Below are 19145 nucleotides of genomic sequence, written 5' to 3'. Positions count from 1 at the left end.
TTCTGTAATCCCGTTCTCTGAAGGTGGAAGGGATCACATTCTGCATCCTCAAAGACAGAGCAGAGTCTGCTCGGTTCATCTGAGTGTTACGTGGCAGGTGATACACACAATCTCAAGACCTGGAGCCTTCCGGCCAGCACTTGTGTGCTGAGCTTGGGAAACAGCAGTCAGGAAATCAAACAACTGCACTGGGCAGATCTGCGGCACAAGATCTATTTACAGTGTTGGAGAGGTACCTTTGAGGACAAAGGTGCACTTGACCCAAGCGAAGGGATTTTCATCAGTCTTTTATGCATGTGGAAGCTGGGCAGTGAAGAAGCATCTCCGAAGAATGGATGCCCTTCGAGTGATTGTGCTAGCAATGGATACTGACAGTACCACCGACTGCTGGGCGCACAAGAACTCTTACAGGAGACTGTCCAACCAGAATGCCCCGTAGAGGAGAAGATGGCGAGACGTAAGTCTCAGGTACTTAGAACACACTATCAGGAGAGACTAGCCCCTGGAGAGGGACATCATGCTAGTGAATTAAGGGTCAGAGAAAATGAGATGAACTGACAGTGGCTGCGTCGTGACAATTGTGCAGACGGCGCAGGAGCAGGTTGTGCGGAGGGTCAGTGGCACTTCGCTTCCTCTAGATTGTTAGGGTGTCTTCCCATTTCTGATCCCTTTCTCCCTTCACCAACTTGCTAGTGATTGTTGGCAAGAAAAGCAGCATGGGACACGGAAGATGGCTGAACACTCCTAGGTAGTTATCAGAAGCGATCTGCTATATAACTGTATCCAATCAGATATTAATTGGTGCCTAGTACCGGGGACATGGGGGAATGAATAAAAATGCCGCAGTCTCTATTACCCAAGGGCATCCAGACGTTAAACTAATTTCATATTCAGCTGCAATTGTAAAGGGCTCTAGAGTGCTGCAGAATAGGGTCTCACCAAAGAGGGCACCGGAGAGTGTGTGGCATCATCTGATTCTCATTCTGAGAGAGCTGGCTGACTCCGTGTGCAGAATGCCTTGGTGAAGGGAGAGAGGGCAGCAGAGAAGTCGTCGTCTCTGGTAGTGACCAGCTTCCAAGGCCAGGGGGTGGTCGCGTTGACGGGGAGAAGTTGGTAGATTAAGATCGAGCACGAATTCCCTTCACTGGCCTTGGTTGCTGGCTTGTAGTTTGAATCGTTTGAACATGTTTCCCTTTTCATTTGAATACAGGAGATACCATGATGGCATCACAATATTCTAACAATCCGGCTGGTTTGGGGTCAGCGGGGTCTCCTCTGTAAAAGTAGCAGCCCCTTGCCGTAAAGTCAGTTCTGATGTGTGCTTCAGAGGGTTTTCAATGACTAATTGGAACACCCCCCCCTCCACCCACCCCCGCATGGAATGAGATCAACAGGCTTTTTTCCTGAGGCACCTGTGAATGGATTAAAGCCTCCGGTCTGGGAGAGCAGTCAAGCTTGTTAACCTACTGCATCACCTACAGACCCCTTCCCTTCGTGGATCTGGACTCCCTTTCTTCTAGGCCAAAGGCCAGTGACATTGTAGTTGGATGTCATAACAGAGGCTCATCAATCAGTGTCCAAGATGACAAGCCTCAAGCTGGGGCCACCAAGCAAAACTGGTCTCTGTGCCCAGGTAGTTTCCCCCCCACCCCCACCCCCACCCCAAACACACCTTAAACGGTGGGGACTTCGGTAGCTGGAGCATGCCTCCCCTGCCAAAACCCACAGACACATGCTGGCCTCAATGATCCTAAGACATCTCAGACAAAGGATGACTGAGTGACTCACACATTGAAGCACTCAGCTGTCTCACAGAAATGAGAACAAACCTTCAGATGGCACACACTACACAAGTTGGGATCAGATGAGTCGAAGGGCGAAGCCATGACCACATGGGTGACTAACAGCAGAGCTGCTCGGTAAGCTTTAAGAACTGAAGGTAGGGACAAGGAGTTTCCTCCGGACGAGACATTTTGAGATGGCATCGTAAAGGAGTCGTGTGATTCCGGTGCCACAGCAGGCACATGGTCAACCTTGAGTTGGATGTATAGACAGTCTGAGGTTCCACTCGGGAGAATCCCCAGGTGGTTGATGCTTCGTGTCCTGTCCCCTGGTTTCCTGTGATTTCCACGGACAGTTCACCAGGAGGAGTTCACTCTCTTAATCTTAAGGAGTCTGAGAAACAAAGAGAAGTTTCTCTTACAGAAATGTAGAAACCCCTGAAGTGTGGTTAGTTTTTAAAGAACATTGAAAAATAAAGGATATAAATACTACTACACTTGGGTTCCTGCCATGCAGAATTAATAGCCACTAACACTTCCTCCAAGGTATTTGCAGTGATGAATCACTTTTATCTGGCTTTTCTGGTGAGGTTTTTTAACTCCCATCCAATATTTGGGTGGCACTATGAAAATAAGGTGCTTATGGCCCATCATGGGGATTGGAAAATTTGCTAATAACGCAAATAAGGTTCATGGCACACTGTGGGTTTGAAACTATGCACACTGTCCACATTGTGGGCCCCCAAACAAGGGGTTAGGTCAATTTTGCCATCCCGCTATGCTTACAACAAGCCATCCTACAAGTGTGAAGGGGGCAACCCTCACTACAACCAAGAAGAGAGCAAGATGCGCAACACTTTGTAGCGCTGGAAATGATGTAGTGTGGGCAGCAGCAGGGAAAAGGCGCCAGCAGAACCAGGAGTCTGGTGTGAGGCAGGCCGTGGGCTTCCCCGGCCCACATTGTGCAGCAGCGATAGCAGGGATGCGATCCCTGGTGAGAGAGCTCAGCGCCTTCATGCTGGAGGTTTCCCTGGGGGAGTGCGGTGCCTCTGGGCTCTTACTGGCAGCTTTCTAACACTTGTCTGAGCAGCGCGGAGGCTGGGCTGTTCAAGGGGGCTCACACGCTAAGGGTTGGAGAGGACTGCCCGCGGGCTTGGCTGCGAGGAGGCTGTCTTGACCAAAGAACTGTATCCTGGGTTGTTCCTGATCCTGAATTACAACTGTTTACTTCCTAGGTGAACGCTACAATCCTGGGTGTGGTCTGAGCGGTCTCCGCTGAGTGCAGCCATGGCAACAGATGACCAAAATCAGCAGAGGAGGAGCGATTTCTGTGGGAAGGACGGAGGGTGTGAGAACAGGTAAACACACAGGGGAGTAGAGGAGGTATGCTTGAGCTTCCCCTCGGAAGGTCCAGACTTGAGCTGCTGATCTTGATTCTGATTCCTCCTTGTGAAGTTAGAGGTCAGATGCCCCTGTTGTCATTTCTACAGCATCTAAGAACTCCTTTCTCTCTAGAATGACTCAGGCCAAAAGAGACACTCAATCTACCATCCTGATGGGAACCACCCATCTGGGCTGTAAAAGCAGATACGTATACTTTACCTTGGAGAACTATGGGTTTATACCACGGAGTAATTTTAATTACCAGCAGAGTAATTTTTTTCCCCCTGAAAATGTGACAGTAGGCCAAAATAATTGCAAATTTTAGATATATTTTAACCAAATTAGATTACTGACATAGGTAGGGCAGAAAAAATTATATTACCTCATTCCTGCCTGCGCCTCCCCCGTTGTATTGGGGGGGGCATGAGTTTTTTTAAATCATTTTATTGGGGGCTCATACAATGCTTATCACAATCCATACATCCATCGTCAAGCACATTTGCACATTTTTTGCCATCATCATTCTCAAAACATCTGCTTTCCACTGGAGCCCCTGGCATCAGCTCCTCATTTTTCCCCCTTCCTCACCTTTCCTCCCTCCCTCATGAACCCTTGATAGTTTACAAGTCATTATTTTGTCATATCTTACTGTCCAACATCTCCCTTCACGCATTTTCTGTTGACCGACCTCCAGAGAGGAGGTTATATGTAGATCCTTGTAATCAGTTCCCCCTTACCGCCCCACCTTCCCTCCACCCTTCCGGTATCAGTACCCACAAAGCATTTGGGTTGACACCCTGAATTCTCATGAGAGTTTAGGGCTGGGGTTTGAGAAAGAGGGTTACCTTGGGTCAAACTCGGCACCATGGGTGCTCCAAACGCAAGTTCACTGCAATCTGGCCGATTTCAACTCACAGGACAGAGTAGAACCGCCCCTGTGGGTTTCCAAGACTGGAAATCCTTCACGGGAGTAGAGAGCCTCATCTTTCTCAAGAGAAGAGGCTGGTGGTTTCAAACTGATGACCTGGTGGTTATTGGTCCCACGTGTAATCCCCTACACCAGCCGGGCTCTCACCTCTGGATACTAGCCTCAACCAGGTCTCTTCTTCCGGGCTCTCCAAAGCAAGAGGGATTCTCCGCAGCCAGAACTGGCTGTGCCAGTCAGAGCACCCCCAGAGGAGATGACAGCACCGCTGGCAGTCAAATGCTCACCAACGTGAGCCTGGGTCTCATGCCGCCACTGATTCTAATCATGACCGTGGACAACGTAGTGGCTTTCTCACGTGAAAACCCAGAGCAGCAACCCCCAAGGTAGCGGAGATAAATGTTGATGCACCTGCACATAGTAGGTGCCCAATAAATATGTATCACATATTATTCAAACAGGAAAATGAAGCACAGAACTAAGTTTTGGAAAATATTTATTAAAAAACTAGTGAATGTGGGGAAAAAAAATCAAAAACAAGCCTTTAAATAGCAAGCATATGACACTTGTTCTAAAGCTTCCCCAACTCTACTGAGCTAGTTTTTCACACCATCTCCACTCCAGGAGGGCTTCTGATGGAAACCACATGCAAACAAGTCATCCATGCTACTAATTACGTGAGAACTATCATTGACCATACGACTCCTTTTCCTCCAGTCTGCCCCAAACACAAGAGTGACCACTTCTCAGGTTGTTATTGGGGGTATTTAGTGCTAATTTATGGGGTGGGTGTGGGTGAAGCAGTAGAAAGAGTCTCAGTAGAGGGCAGTATTATAGCACCTTTAAAATTTGGACCTTGCCCACACTTTAACCCAGGAGTTCTCAAAACTTACTGTGGAAACGAGTCATCTGAGGATCCCATATATCCGCAGGCGCCACAAATCTGCTTCACATAGATGAGCACTCCGGGCAATGTACACTGGTCATCTTCCAGTTAGAGAATCACCATTTGAACCACATTAAAGTAACTCTTACCCACCCCACCCCAAATAAGCTAGAAGCTGGCTGACAGACACTGTGCTTTTGTCCTCGTTGAGGGGACCGAGCAAGGCAGGCCGGCCAGGAGGAGCCTCACACTGCTCCTGTTAGCTGGTCTGCAGGTAATAGGAGCAACCTGCCAGCACGAGACATTCAATTTGTAATATAATTTGTTTTATATCAGTCTGTAGCCTCCAATCATCCCAGTTAATGAAACGTTAGGTTGATGCAGGTGAAGGGGAGTGCACGAGACTCACAATGACCCTGTGGGACCTTGGCGTGCTGCACCATAGGGTGTGCTGCACCATAGGGTGTGCTGCACCATAGGGTGCGTGCCTCAGGCTGTGGCCTTTGTGGAAGCCGACGGCCTCATCTTCTCCCAGCAGAGCAGCTGGTGGGTCAGAGGGCTGGGAGTCAGACGGACTTGATGGCAATGGCTCTGGGTCTATGTACGAGACGAGACGGGAAGCTGCTGATTTAGCAGAACACGGGGCAAGTATCGACCTTGATTGACTTTGTGAAGACATAGTGAACAAAACATCTATAAAAACCTTTATTAAACATAGAACACTATGCCCACAAATTTATGGACTCCACATGATGGATCAAGGACAACATGTAGAAATAGTCACATTTATACCAAGGTTCCCATTGTCTGCAAAAAGATGTGCTATGGCTGTGTCAAAAACCAGGCAGTCGCTGTTCATGATGGCCGAGGCCACGCCGTCGTGAATGGACCGGGGCGTGGCCTCCCACGTCAGTCTCCGGCGGTTCCCGTTCAACTCCAGTCTGTAAGCAAAGTTCTCTGCCTGCTTGCGGGTACCAATGAGCAGGACAATGGCGAAGAACTGCTGGTGGCCTTCATACTTCTCTTGCTTCTCCAGCACCAGCATAAAGTGGTGGCCAAAACACGACTGCATCATCACCCAGTCGACAGCCCCCGGCAGGTTAATGTCTGTCGCCAAAAAGACGATGTCTTCTCCCTGAAGGGTGGTGATACTCTTGTGGGCGTGCATGAGGTGAGACATCACGGCTTCCAGGGAGCCCTGCCACTTGCAGGAGGCCCCCGGGCAAGGGCAGGAATAGGGACGGTATTCACAGACGTCCTCGTGCTCTGGCTTCTCTGTGTGGTGCAGGGTCAGCGAGCAGCCGGTGGTCGCGTACTGCAAAGACGGAAAGAAAGACATTGGCCTCCTCAGCATGCTGACGGTGCCTGCCTCCGAAGAGTGCGTGCCTACTCACCAGGCGTCTGGGGCATAAACGATATCCTCAGTTCAGGACTTTTGCTCATGTGAGTTAGGTAAGGCTGAAGTGCGCTAATGCATGAAACCAGGGGCACATCCGTAACCCTTATCCAGAAGTGTACTTACTGCACACTCCCCATTCCAACCATGTAAAAGACACCAGAACTAATAGTTTCTTACTATATATAATCTTGTCACACACAAAAAAGTCCTGTACGATAACCTGCCCTTCACCTTTATTTTCTGTGAATCCACTTAAAAAGTGTTTTTTTTTTAATTGCTTGGGGTTGGGTCGGGTTATTTTCAGACTAGTTTTCTTCTGCAGAGTTTTGAGAAGCGCTATCTCTTTGTTACTCCCGTCTGACTCCTGGCTCAACCAGCGGTGGAGAAGCCTGCCCCTTTGTACCTTGTTGGACCAACCAGCCCAGGGCATGGGGCGCCGGAGAGCCCTCATGTGGTGGGAATATCACCTGGCCTTCTTGCCCTCTGAACCTTCCCTAAGGACAAGACACCTTTTGGGTAGAAAGAAATCACCTCTCTGAGCCGACGGAGTAACTCTGAAGACTGCCTGTCGTCTAGAACCAGCACACAGGCTGTCCAGGTCTAAAGGGCGTGGTTCTGACTCACGACCACTCTAATGGACAAGGTAGGCCTGCTCCTCGGGATCTCCCAGGCTATCACTCTTACAGGAGTAGAGAGTCTCATTTTTCTCACAAGGACCTACTGGTGGTTTCAAACTGCTGACTCTGCAGGTAGCAGCCCAGCGCGTAATCACTAAGCCACCAGGGCTCCTTGGTTTAAAGGACTGTGGACGTTTTCATGAGAAGGACTGAAGCCTCTTTGAGCTCACTGAGCTGTTCCCAGACCACTTCCTCAAGTCAGGGGCATAGCTCTTCATAACCAGGTTTGTCAGGTCCTGATGACGCCCAGAAGGGTGGGGAACTACAGTGGGTTCTTCTCCTGGACAGACTTTCTGAGATGGTCCGTCTGTTCCTCAAACAATGCCTTAAAAAAACCCGACCACCTATTTCTCCCTTGCACCGGGGATGGCATAAACCACACCACGGAAAAAGACCACATTGTAAGAAATCAAATGTCTGCTTCCAGCTCTCCTGAAAATGACAGGGTTAATTCCTGGACACCAGATGGGGAACTGGTCCACAAGCAGACCCCTGCCTGGGTTTCTCTGATGTCGTCTTGTAAAGAATTGGGGATCCTGAATCACCTTTTCGGTTGAAACTAGTTGTTCAGCCTCCCACCAGCTGAGCACAGACTGGCTGGCAGGTAAACTGGTGCATCCTACCTGGATTCCCAGCCCAGCCCATCAAGACAAAGAGGCACCCAGGAAGGGCAGGGCCAGGTTATTTTTCTAAGGCACTGTCTAGGTGCTAAAGAACTGTTTTTACTTCCCCCTACCCTGTGTCTGGGGATCAATCCCTGTAAAGCACAGGCAGGCCACATTTGAATCTTTACAGAGGAGCTAGTCCCCACCAACAAGCAGATACCGAGTTCCTGCTCTATTCCAAGGCGCGGCTGGAGTTCCTGAGGGAACACAGAAGCAAGCACGACAGCATCCACTCTTAGGGAGATTAGTCTTCCCTAAGCTTGGCGAGAAGGATGGTTTAAGGAAAGAAAGGAACTCGACGTGCTCCCCACCCCCCCCAAAGCAGATTAGACCCTTCAACAGAAACTGGCAGGAATATTTTCATGTTTTTACTTTGCCCATAGGATTTGCTTATTCACCTTTGTAAACCATAGACTATTTTTTAAAAACCTGAGTGTAAAGAAACTTAATCAGCAGGAAAAGCAAATGTGTTTATCCATATGTATTTACACTTCCAGTTGTCAGATCCTAAAAGAAAAATCCCTCTCAACTGGTTTTAACTTAGGGTGTGGCTAGGAATAAGGAGCTTTTGGAGGTTCGGGGTGAGGCTTTACAACCCCCCACTCCCCAGAGTTTAAAAACAAACATGCCTGCACGCACTCGTGTGCACTCAGAGTAAAAATAGCAAGAATTAGCCCTGAACTTGGCAGAATCTCTGACTGACATAGACCCTCATTATTTGGGTAAAGATGTTTCAGAATAAGCTGTTCACCGTCGCTGTCTAAGAATAAACCCAGGAACAACATGAACTTTGGCAAATGGTGCACACAAAAGTACCATCTGTCCCTCTTCCCCCACCCAAAGTCCCAAACCACGGTCACAAGTTCAAAATTTACAACAAATATTTATCAGCCAGCAACAATGTTAGAACTTCTTTCCTTGGGTAACTCAAGCAGGAATATTTATAATCTGAAATATTTGCTGCTTTACAAATCACACATTCAATTCTTCCTTCCATACAAATATAGACAAGGGGGGAGGGGGCCTCCCTAACTACACAAATAGAAAAGGTGTTATTAGCATCTATGTGGACAAGGCCCTTATGGAAAAAGATTTATGACAGCCGTGGGTACTTAGTCTGCTTTTTCTAAACAAGTTGAACTTTCTCAAAAAAACCTCTGCCATTGAGTGACTCCGATTCACAGTGACCCTACAGGGCAGGGTAGCACTTCCTCCGTGGATTCTGACACTGTCACTGTATGTAGGAGTAGAAAGCCTCCTCTCTCTCGCAAAGTGCATCTTAAAGCAAGGCTTGGCACAGCTGACCCTGATGTTAGCAACAGTATGCATAACCAGGGCTCCTTCTAAGCATTCACGGATAAGGGTGTTTTCATGACCACTGGTGCCACTTTGATGACAACTGGATTATGGACGACCTCCAAAAAGAAAAGCTCTCATTTGAACCAGGGCTTCTACCTCCTGCTGAGAATCTGCACTGCCACCGGGGACATACGGAATTAGGATCTGCATTGTATTAAGATCCCCAGGTGATTCTAATGGCTCACATCTGATGGTCGTGGTATTATTCTGGACTGACAGACCACACGGGGCTTTCTTGTTGCCTAAATCAAAGCTTTCCTCCAGGGACCATAGTGAGGACTTGGGGTGAGGACACTGTAAACTGAAACAGCCGTCAAACTGTCTCTAGCAGCAAACGCAAATTTCCCGAGCCCCCCCAGCTGGTGTTTTCTTGGAAAGCTCCAACTCTAAAAAGCACAAATACAAGAGGACCATAGATGCAAAGGAGAATGAGGAGGCGGAGAGGTGATTTCAAGGCAGGAACAGGGTGAGGGGAGGAGAGGCATGTTCAGCACAGTTATTGGAGGAGAGAGAGACTGTGGAAGGGGTAGTTTTGTTTGGTACTACCCCACAGAGTGAATGGAGGGAACCAACCATAGCCCACCCCCCACCACTTGCTGCTGGGTCCATGGTCACGGACAGAACCCCTTTAGGTCTTCAAGGCTGTGATCTTTTGGAGGTGGAGTCCCAGACTTTTCCTCTGGGGAACTGCTGTGGGTCTGAAGCACCAGCCTCTGGGTTAGTAATCCAGTGCGTGCGTACAGGCACCACCCTGGGACTCCCCTGGAGGGAGCAGTACAGGGTCACGCCTAAAGACCAAAGACAGCTCCAGACTCCGTCAGACCCTTTATGTCCAGGCCACCGTCAACCAGCGAGCTCTGTGCTGTGCACTCCGGGGTGCTCAGCAGCACACTGCACTCTGCCCGAGACCAGCAGTGGCGTCCTTATGCCCCGCCCATGTGTGTCAACCAGATCTGCCTCCCAAAATGCAACCACTGCCGGCGAGTCCACTCCAACCCAGCTCACCAGAGCAGAACTGCCTGATGGGGCCACCACGGTCGTCTATCTTTATGGGAGCAGATGGCCACAGCTTTGGGGGCTGGACTGCTGGCTGGCAGGTTCCAACTGCCCACCCGTCAGTTAGTGGGCCCACAGTTGACTCAGTCAAATGGCCCCTGGGGGTGGGATTGCGCCTCTTTGAAGACCACACACTTAGACTCACCAGCTGCTCCTTGGGAGGAAGACGAGGCTTTCTGCTTGTGTAAAGATTTACAACCCTGAAACCCACCGAGGCAGCTCTGCTGTCCTGTAGGGCCTGTAAGTTGGAATCAACTCGATGGCAGCGTTTGAGTTTGGATTTAGACGGACAACAAAACCTGGTCCCGGGGCAGTTGCAGGAACAACTCTGATGAGGGGCTCACACCAGCCCGCAGGCCGGAGGGTCTGTTCCAGCCCAATGGGGACGATGCAGCGCAGGAGCGGAGTGCCAGGCACACACCATTAGAACTGGAAGGCTTGCAAGACACAGCAGTAACCTCGGGAGCTGCTTCTACCCATTTGATAGACCAGTCATGGAGGCACCTCCGTGCCACTCCAGGAGCCTTCTCCCACCACACAGCAGCCTAAGAGCCAGCCAAAGAAGCAAGATACAGAAGAACCGACAGCTGCCTCCACGCTGCCTCCCCCAAGCCAGCACACACAACCACCAGAGCCCAAGACATGGGCTTTATGAGGCACATTCTAATATTAACTTCTTGATTTGTAAGGAAGGAGAAAAACAGCCCTGAGAACGCCTCTCCCTAAGGAACAGGGCAGCTTCACCTCACAAATAAGCAGCCCAGTAATTAGACCCGCCCAGCCTTGCTGGCATCTCTCAAGGACTCCTGGGGTTTTCATGGCCACTCTCTGGCCACGGCTTGCCCAGCAAATGGATGTCGGAAGGGGTCAGAGGATGCCTGTGTCTGGGCTGGAAGGAGCTCTACTTCAAACGACGGCCTGTACTTGTTACCGAGAGAAAGCGCCTGTCGGTCTTCCGAGGACTGTGCCGTGGGACTCATGCACAGCTATAAAAGATGTTTCCTTGGGGAAGTGGCTGCTCGTTCCCCTGGGGGTGTGTGTTTTAAGTTGCACTTCACTGAAGGGGGGGTTGATGGGGGGGGGGGGGGGGCGGAGAGAAACCACAAAAGCCCAAAGCTAAAGGGGAATGATGGAAGAAAGATGGCCCGGCAGGATGAGACAAAGAAACGTTGCAGGGACGTTCTCCTCGAAAAGTCTTCATCTCGCAATGGCTCAAACATCTTGCGAGACGTGTTCTGCCATGAAAAGCACTGTGTGACCTACTGCCTCGTTTTTAAGTCTTTGCAGAAGGTGGCAATTAGGGCCAATTCTTCTGGGCCTGGCTTTGAAGGCTGTGTTTAAGTTGGAATTTAGGCAGGGCTTTTCTTCTACAGAGAACCCCTTCGCTCACACAGACACACGGTATGTCAGAAATACAGTCATAGACAGACACCTGCTATTTACAAAATAAACAGATACATTCCACTTGTTTATGACACGAGGCAAAAAAACGGAATAATCCTTAGCTGGGTGCTAGTGGAAGTCAAGCACGGACCATGTGCCTGTCTTAGAACAAGTCATTTAACCTCTCTAATTCGAGTCATGCAATTTGAGACCCATTTACACCAAGCTCTGGTGAGGAACTACGACAGAAGGGGCATTAGCCCCACGACAGAAGTGGATCCTGACTGGGGACTCTGAGGTAAGCACCTGCCTCAGCCTACTTACCTCCTAGGAAACAGCTGAGATTTATTAACAAAACATCTGCTGAGCACTGGGGCCTCAGAAGAGAACACAATCGCTATTTTGTTGTGCATGTTCAGAACTGTTGACTCAAGTCCAAGAAATGACCTTGTCTTGGAATGTGCAGAGGAACGGGGTTGTCCTTCAGTTTATATAAGCTGCAGGGACCACAAAATGCCCATTGGCAGCTGGGTGGAATGCACGGTTCCTGCCTGGGAAACAAAATCTGCTATTGGACACGATTGGACGAACAGCTAATGCTTGAATACGGACTGTGGATTAGATAATAGTACCTACTGTATGTCAAAAGTCCCTGGTTTTGACAATTTTATTATAATCAGAGGGAGCCCTGGTGGGCGCAGTGGCCACAAAGTGGGCAGCTTACCTTAAGGTCAACGGTTTGAAAGCACCAGATGCTCCTCGGGACAAAGAGGGTGATTCTAATTCTGTAAAGAGTTAGTGTTGCACACTTACAGGCGCGGTGCTACCTTGTCCTACAGGTGTCACTATGAGATAGCATCTACTCAGTGACAGTGAGTTTATCACCTTGTTATATAAGAAAATGTCCTTGTCTTTGGGAGAAATGCACTGAGGAGCAGGATGTCTGCAATTTGCATTCAAATAGTGAAGTATATGGAGAGAATCTAGGTGGTGATCAAAGGAGGCTAAAAGAGAACAAGTGGTCCATCTGGATAAAGCTAAGTATTAGCACTGTCAGGTAAATGTTGGGCTGATAACCAAGAGGTTGGTGGCTCAAATCCACAAGCTGTACTCTGGGAGAAAGATGAGGCTCAGAAACCCTGTAGAGAAGAACCATGAGCCAATCAATTGAATGGCAGTGGGCTTTTGGATTGGGTGGGGGAAATTTTTGTACTATTATTGTAACTCTTAAAAGTTTAAAATCATATTAAAAGAGAGCATATTAAATAGTCTGGCTGAGCTATCCTTATATATCCCTTTGTAGGAAGGAGATTTCTGATTGTTTCAAAGCAGCTACAAGAAAGAGTTGAATGGTGTTATTGGGATAGTGTTTTACACAAAGAAGAATGCACTTTTAACTCCATATCTGCATGTGAATGCAGTCAAGTTAATAACTTTCACCAGGGGCTCTTGGGGCCTTTTTAAAAAAAATCGTTTTATTAGGGGCTCATACAACTCATCACAATCCATACATACATCAATTGTGTAAAGCACACTTGTACATTCATTGCCCTCATCATTCTCAAAACATGTGCTCTCCACCTAAGCCCCTGGCATCAGCTCATTTTTTCCCTTCCCTTCCCGCTCCCCCCCTCCCTCATGAACCATTGATAATTTATAAATTATTTTGTCATATCTTGGCCTGTCCGAAGTCTCCCTTCACCCACTTTTCTGTTGTCCATCCCCCAGGGAGGAGGTTATATGTAGATCCTAGTAATCGGTTCCCCCTTTCCAACCCACCCTCCCTCCACCCTCCCAGTATTGCCACTCACACCACTGGTCCTGAAGGGATCATCCTCCCTGGATTCCCTGTGTTTACCGTTCCTGTCTGTACCAGTGTACCTCCTCTGGTCCAGCCAGATTTGTAAGACAGAATTGGGATCATGATGGGGGGGGGAGGAAGCATTTAGGAACTAGAGGAAAGTTGTATGTTTCATCGTTGCTACATCACACCCTGCCTGGCTCGTCTCCTCCCGGAGACCGTTCTGTGAGGGGATGTCCAGTGGCCTACAGATGGTCTTTGGGTCTCCACTCCGCACTCCCCCTTGGGGCCTATTTTAAGGAACCAATAAAATACTGTCATGGAGACACGAATGGCTGGAGTGACCACCCACACTTCTCTGATGTCCACAGAAGACAATGCCTCTCACCGCCTCTGGTCTTTCAAAAGGTTAAGGCTGGACAAACCTGAAGTATAGTCTTTGGCCACTGAAGTTTTGTCCCCCCATCCTCGCAAATCCAAGACAAACTAGGATTTGATTCCAGCCTCTGTCTGAAAGAGGACCCCAAGCATGAAAGTCACCAGAGCAAATCCAGAATAGAATCAGAACCATCACTGAGAAACAACTACTGTTGCCTTTCAGTCACTTCGTGCTCAGAGCAGACCTGCCCACGGGGCTTCCAAGGGTGCCATCGTTACAGCCACAAGTCCTGGTGGGATAGTGCTTAGAACACTCAGCAGCTAACCGAGAGTGTGTCACTCTGAACCCACCAGTGGTTCTGAGAAAAGATGTGGAAGTTTGCTTGCATAAAGATTTAGTTTCATCATCCACATATATTCATGTATTCAACTACTGAACTTGAAGATGGCAGGTTTGATGTGTGTGTGCAGGGAGGTGGGAATCTTACAGATGTAGATTCCCACAACTTTCTCCTTCAGTGTCTGGTGGATTTGAACTGCCAACCTTCCATTAGCAACGTAATACTTAACAACTGTGCCACAGGGGCAGTTCAGTTGGCAGGACGAATTCAGGCTGCACAGTTCACTGCAGGCATATGCTCTTGACAGCAGGGGGTTTGCTGTTTTGGGTTTATTGGCTGAAGTCTGTATTTCCTCAATATTCTCTCGAATTGCTCAGATGGATAGGGCAGCCAAATCTAGTGCAGTCACATGATGGTAAAATTTAACCAGCTAAGCTTCCATTTTAATCCCCAGAACTGCCTTTGTGGAGGGACTCAAAGTCTCTAACAATACAGTCAGACTGGTCAAAGAAGCATTTAGTAAAGAAAGAAGAACAATCCACTTTTAAAAGGACTTTGAAGAAAACTCCTTTGTGATTTAAAAATGTTTATTTGCTCAAAAGTCACTGAAAGACTGCTGTCATTTCCCAGGTAATCTGTGGCTGTATTGATTGGTCTCTGGTCTCCTCATTTGTTGCCCTACTTTGAGTAACTGTTACTTGGTTGATCTGCAGGAGATGGGTTGTTGCTGTCTGTCCCACTGTGCTGATTTTAATTCAGGCCTCCCTGTGAAATTTACGATTAAAAAATTTGAGACTAAATAAGGACAAAATGTGTACTTTAATCTCATAAGAACAAAATAAGGACAAAAATGTGTACTTTAATCTCAGACTTGAGTCCTATGGGTTTACTTTGTAATGTGGCTAGAGATGTTTCATCTACACTCGGGGCGGAATTTATAAGCTCTTCTGAACCCTCACCCAGATCGGGAAACAGCAGCCCTGGTGTCCGTTTTGAAGGCTGGAGGGCCCTTTAGCTCTGGTGTGTGTTGACTACCACTGTTAGAGGAGCTATGATTAGAACTCAAGTACTCTTGTGTCCTGTGTGACCTTGAATCCATCATGTCACCTTTGCGTGTGTCTACAAAAGTGCCTGCGAGGCACCCTCCGACTATTATTACCAGTGGGTGAGCACACGCTCCTTCTAGCTATCACATTGTGGCTCGGGCTACAGGGCCAGCTGAAGTACGTCTGTGCCTTAACCGTCACACTCAGTCTGCAGCGGTCCAGCCTCCTTCCTCTCAGAACCTTATCTTCACTCAAGTGAAATGACAAAGTCGTCACCTGGACTATGAGTTAGTGCAAAAAAGGTCACGTCAACCCATAAATAGTGCAGTAACAGTGTTAGCGGGCCGGATGGTGCAGTAGTTAAGTGCTTGGCTGCTAACTGAAGGCTCGACCTCTGACCTCACCTGGCGTTCTGAGGGAGAAACTGGGGCGTTTGCTTCTGTAAAGATCTACAACCCTGGAAGCCCTCTGGGGCAGTTCTACTCTGCCCTACCGGATCCGGAGGAGTAAATCTCATCTTGATGGCAAGGGATTTGCGTCTTTTTGATTTTCAGTTTTACAGTCATATGAGACAATATTACTCAGTGATTATTATACATTAATATACTACATAAAGGTATATAATAATAATTTTGAATATTATCAGAACTTGCACAAATAGTGAGGCTGCGACAATTCACTTTACAAGCTCGGGCATTCAAATCTGAGTCACGGGCTCAAAAACTACTGCTGTGCCTAAGAGAAAGCTGACCAGTAGCATGCCTCAGCTAGCTGTCTCTACCATAGGGGAGGAATATTATCGCAGAAATCGGAGAACATCCTGCTACGGGGGAGGAGCACCTGGCCTTATAAAAACTCACTGGGCTGGCTGGGGTTTCTTTTTCATCCCAGGAAGCTTAAACAAAAGTTGACTTCTAACCAGGCATGCTTTTCATCTGACCCTAGCTGGAATGAGCAGCGGCCACACACTGTCTTGGAGAACCAGTTTTGTCAGGTCCCCTCAGAGTGCAAGTTCCAACAAACACAGGCATCTCAAAGGACGAGGTGGAGTCACAAGGCCTCGGGCTCTGCTACCAGCACCTTGCCCACCTTACCCCTCCATGCCAGGCCCCCACCTCCCTCATCACCCTAACTCAACCCCCAACCGGCCACACACTGCTACTTACTGCCGCTGTCTGCATTTCTTCACCAAAGCTACGGAATTTAGCAGAAGTGGAGGGTTGCCAGATTGAACAAACAGAAATACAGAATGTCTCCAAGTAATATTTGGGGTAGACTTATAAAATCTGTTGCTCCTTTAAAATTCAGACTTACTCGGGCATCATACTTTTTATCTGGCAACACTGGCAAGAGGTCCCTCTGGCACAGTTGCCTTCTCTCTCCAGGGGACCCGCCTGAGCCTGGGGTGGGAGATTCTGCGCCTCCACCCCTCCACTCGGTGGGGAGAGGGTAGCTGGCAGGGCAGGCAGCTGTGGTGAAAAAGCCACTGTATTGTCATTGCCAGGCCCAGACTGGCATTTCTGTTCCCCAGATTCAGAAATCGTATGACCTTCGGCAAATATCTTTGCAAGGGAGACTAACCTCGCCCTACCTACTTTTCAAGGTAATCAGGAGGTGAACATGAAGCAATACACCTAAGTCCAGCACCCAAAACAAAACCAGCACTCCTCTCTACAAGGAATTCCCCTGGCTTCCCCACCTCACTGCACTACGACAAACTGCTACTCATCCTGCAAATGGCCGCTCCGGCAGCACCACTGCGGGGCTCTCCTGACCAGGGGAGAAAGCCTCTGCACTGCTCTAGGGTCCACCTGCCTCCACCACCAGACAGGGTCAGATGGGAGCGGCCAGAGAGTCAGTGCCCTTTGCCAGCTAGTGCCTAAAGCAAAGAGCTGGCTGGCAAACAGGTGACAGTGCAGGGAAAAGATCTGGAGGCAGATGGCCTGGGGCTGCCAGAGAGTCCAAGGCCAAGGTGGGTGGGATTCAAAGTTAGTGGGTTCTAAAGTCCAACCAACCCTGGTCTGCGGCTAGGCCAGGGAACAAAAGCAGGAGTGGCATTCAGAAACCCAAAGGGTCACAGCACCCAGGACTGGTGCTGCTGGGTAGAAACAGTTAGTTCCAGGAGGTCGTGACTGCAAGGGAGCAAGCAAGGACAGCAAGACTTCGTCTTACATCCTTGGACATGCTACAAGGAGAGGGCCGTTCCAGAAGGGCATCACACGTGGTCCAGGAAAAGGACATGGAAGAGGAGGAAGACCTGACAAGATGGACTGACGCAGTAGCGGCAACAATGAGCTCCAGCGGAAGAACAAGTGTGAGGACGGTGCAGGACTGGTCCACGGTTCATTCCACTGTGCACCAGGGTGCTGGGAGTTGAGGTTGACTTACCGGCATCTAACAACTAACAAAAGCATTCGAATTTTGCATATGCCCTTTACCCACCCCCCCACCCCCAACTTCATGGGCTTGCAGGATTATTATGCAGTGATTAAAAATGACCGGGGGGGGGGGGGTACAGTCGTGGTAGTGGGGTAAAAGGGAGACAATGTCATGAAGCACAAGTAGAAAAAGATTGTTTGGAAACTGGCTGTGGTAGCAATTGTACAATTCTACTTGATGTGACTGAAATATGGAATAATATAAGTATTAAGTCCCAACTAGTTAATAAATGACCTTAAAGATTATATTTATGCATGTGAAAAGAGATCACTAGATGAACAATGATGACAAACACTTTATAAAACAGCATGTGCAAAAGGTTCTCACCTCATTTTGGAAAACCTCCAGGAGTACAGAGGCCAGTTTGGAAGGGTACATGCAAAAATGGTAGCGTAGTCATTTATAGGTGGTGCAATTATAATCAGTTCTGACCCATAGCAACCCTACTGGATGGAGTGGATCAGCTCCAAAGGGTTTCCGAGCCTGTAAATATCGATGGGGGCGGGCTGCCTTTTCTTTCTCCTATGGAGAGGCTAGTAAGTTTGAACTGCTGACTTTGAGGTTAAAAGCCAAGTGCCGAACCTGTAGTGCTATAAATATGCATTTATATTTTCCAATATTTATCAGAATTAAAGAAACAAAAACATGTATTTAAAAAAAAGTTGCTTACTCTAACCAGTCTTTAATGTCTGAAAACAGTAAAGGGGTGACAGAAAATTCTCATCAATCAAAAAGGACAACCCAAACCTACCTTTCCCAGTTCTGAGACCCTACAGGATTAGTAGGTATAGGAAAGAGAAGCTCAGGGAGAGAAGCCATGGGAAAGAAGGACAAGTGTATCTTTTCTTACAAATGGGTATGCTTGGATTTGGTCTCTGACTGACCAATTTGCCTTGTTCCACCGCTATCTAATGGCACACTAAACAGGTTTAGTCTGCACTGTGCTGGGACTACGCTGGGCCCTTGGGGTGCATGATTCTGCAGGTGATCCTCACAGTGACCCGATCAGCACCCTGTTAAGCTGGGGGGACACTGAGCCTTGCAGTTGCCAGCCAGTCATGATGGGGACAGAGTGGGGATCTGGACTCAGGAGGCTTAGCTCAGCTCTGGCAGTGTTAGGGTAAGAGGTTAAAATGGGGGACTGAGTGACCCAAAGACACCACGTTTGTGCACCAAACACAAATGATGGCCACCCATCGATTCCAACTCAGAGCGATCCTACAACACAAAGTGCAGAGCTGTCCCACAGGGTTTCTGTGGCTGTAAATTGACACTGGAGTAGAAAGATTCATCTTTTCCCCACAGAGTGGCTGGTGAGTTTGAACTGCTGATCTTGTGATTTAGCAGTCCAATGCTAACCTGACAGGGATATCAAGGCTTGGACTAGCATACCTACCCACTGCAACCCAGTAAGCCTAGGTAACGGTTTCGAGGAGATGAACCTCTACAGGGGCAGAGAGCTAGCTTATCTGTCCCTGCAGAGCAACTGGTGGGCTTGAACTGCCTCCAACCTTCCAGACAGCAGTCCAACACTTCCAGGATGCTGCCGACAGGGCTCCCTCAGAGGAGTGCGCAGGCCTACCCGCTACACTAAAGTTTAATGGGTTGCCAACCTCAACCAACGCG

At 48.6% G+C, this 19145-nt stretch overlaps 1 protein-coding gene across 1 annotated transcript in view; it reads right to left on the bottom strand.

Moving 5' to 3' along the window:
• Positions 1–5656: 5656 nt before the first annotated feature.
• The window catches only part of SIAH2 (siah E3 ubiquitin protein ligase 2), a gene marked incomplete at its 5' end in the record, with an annotated part of 22276 nt that continues 8787 nt past the window's right edge, over positions 5657–19145 (bottom strand). The window contains one exon of the mRNA XM_004708537.2: positions 5657–6290. Coding sequence (XP_004708594.2) covers positions 5733–6290 — 558 coding nt within the window. The remainder of the gene's footprint in view (positions 6291–19145) is intronic.

The sequence above is a fragment of the Echinops telfairi genome, unplaced genomic scaffold, assembly GCF_000313985.2.
Source record: "Echinops telfairi isolate 266 unplaced genomic scaffold, ASM31398v2 ScPeMD7_4225;HRSCAF=4972, whole genome shotgun sequence".
NCBI classification, from domain to species: Eukaryota; Metazoa; Chordata; class Mammalia; order Afrosoricida; family Tenrecidae; genus Echinops; species Echinops telfairi.
This window is presented reverse-complemented; position numbering and strand designations above follow the sequence as displayed.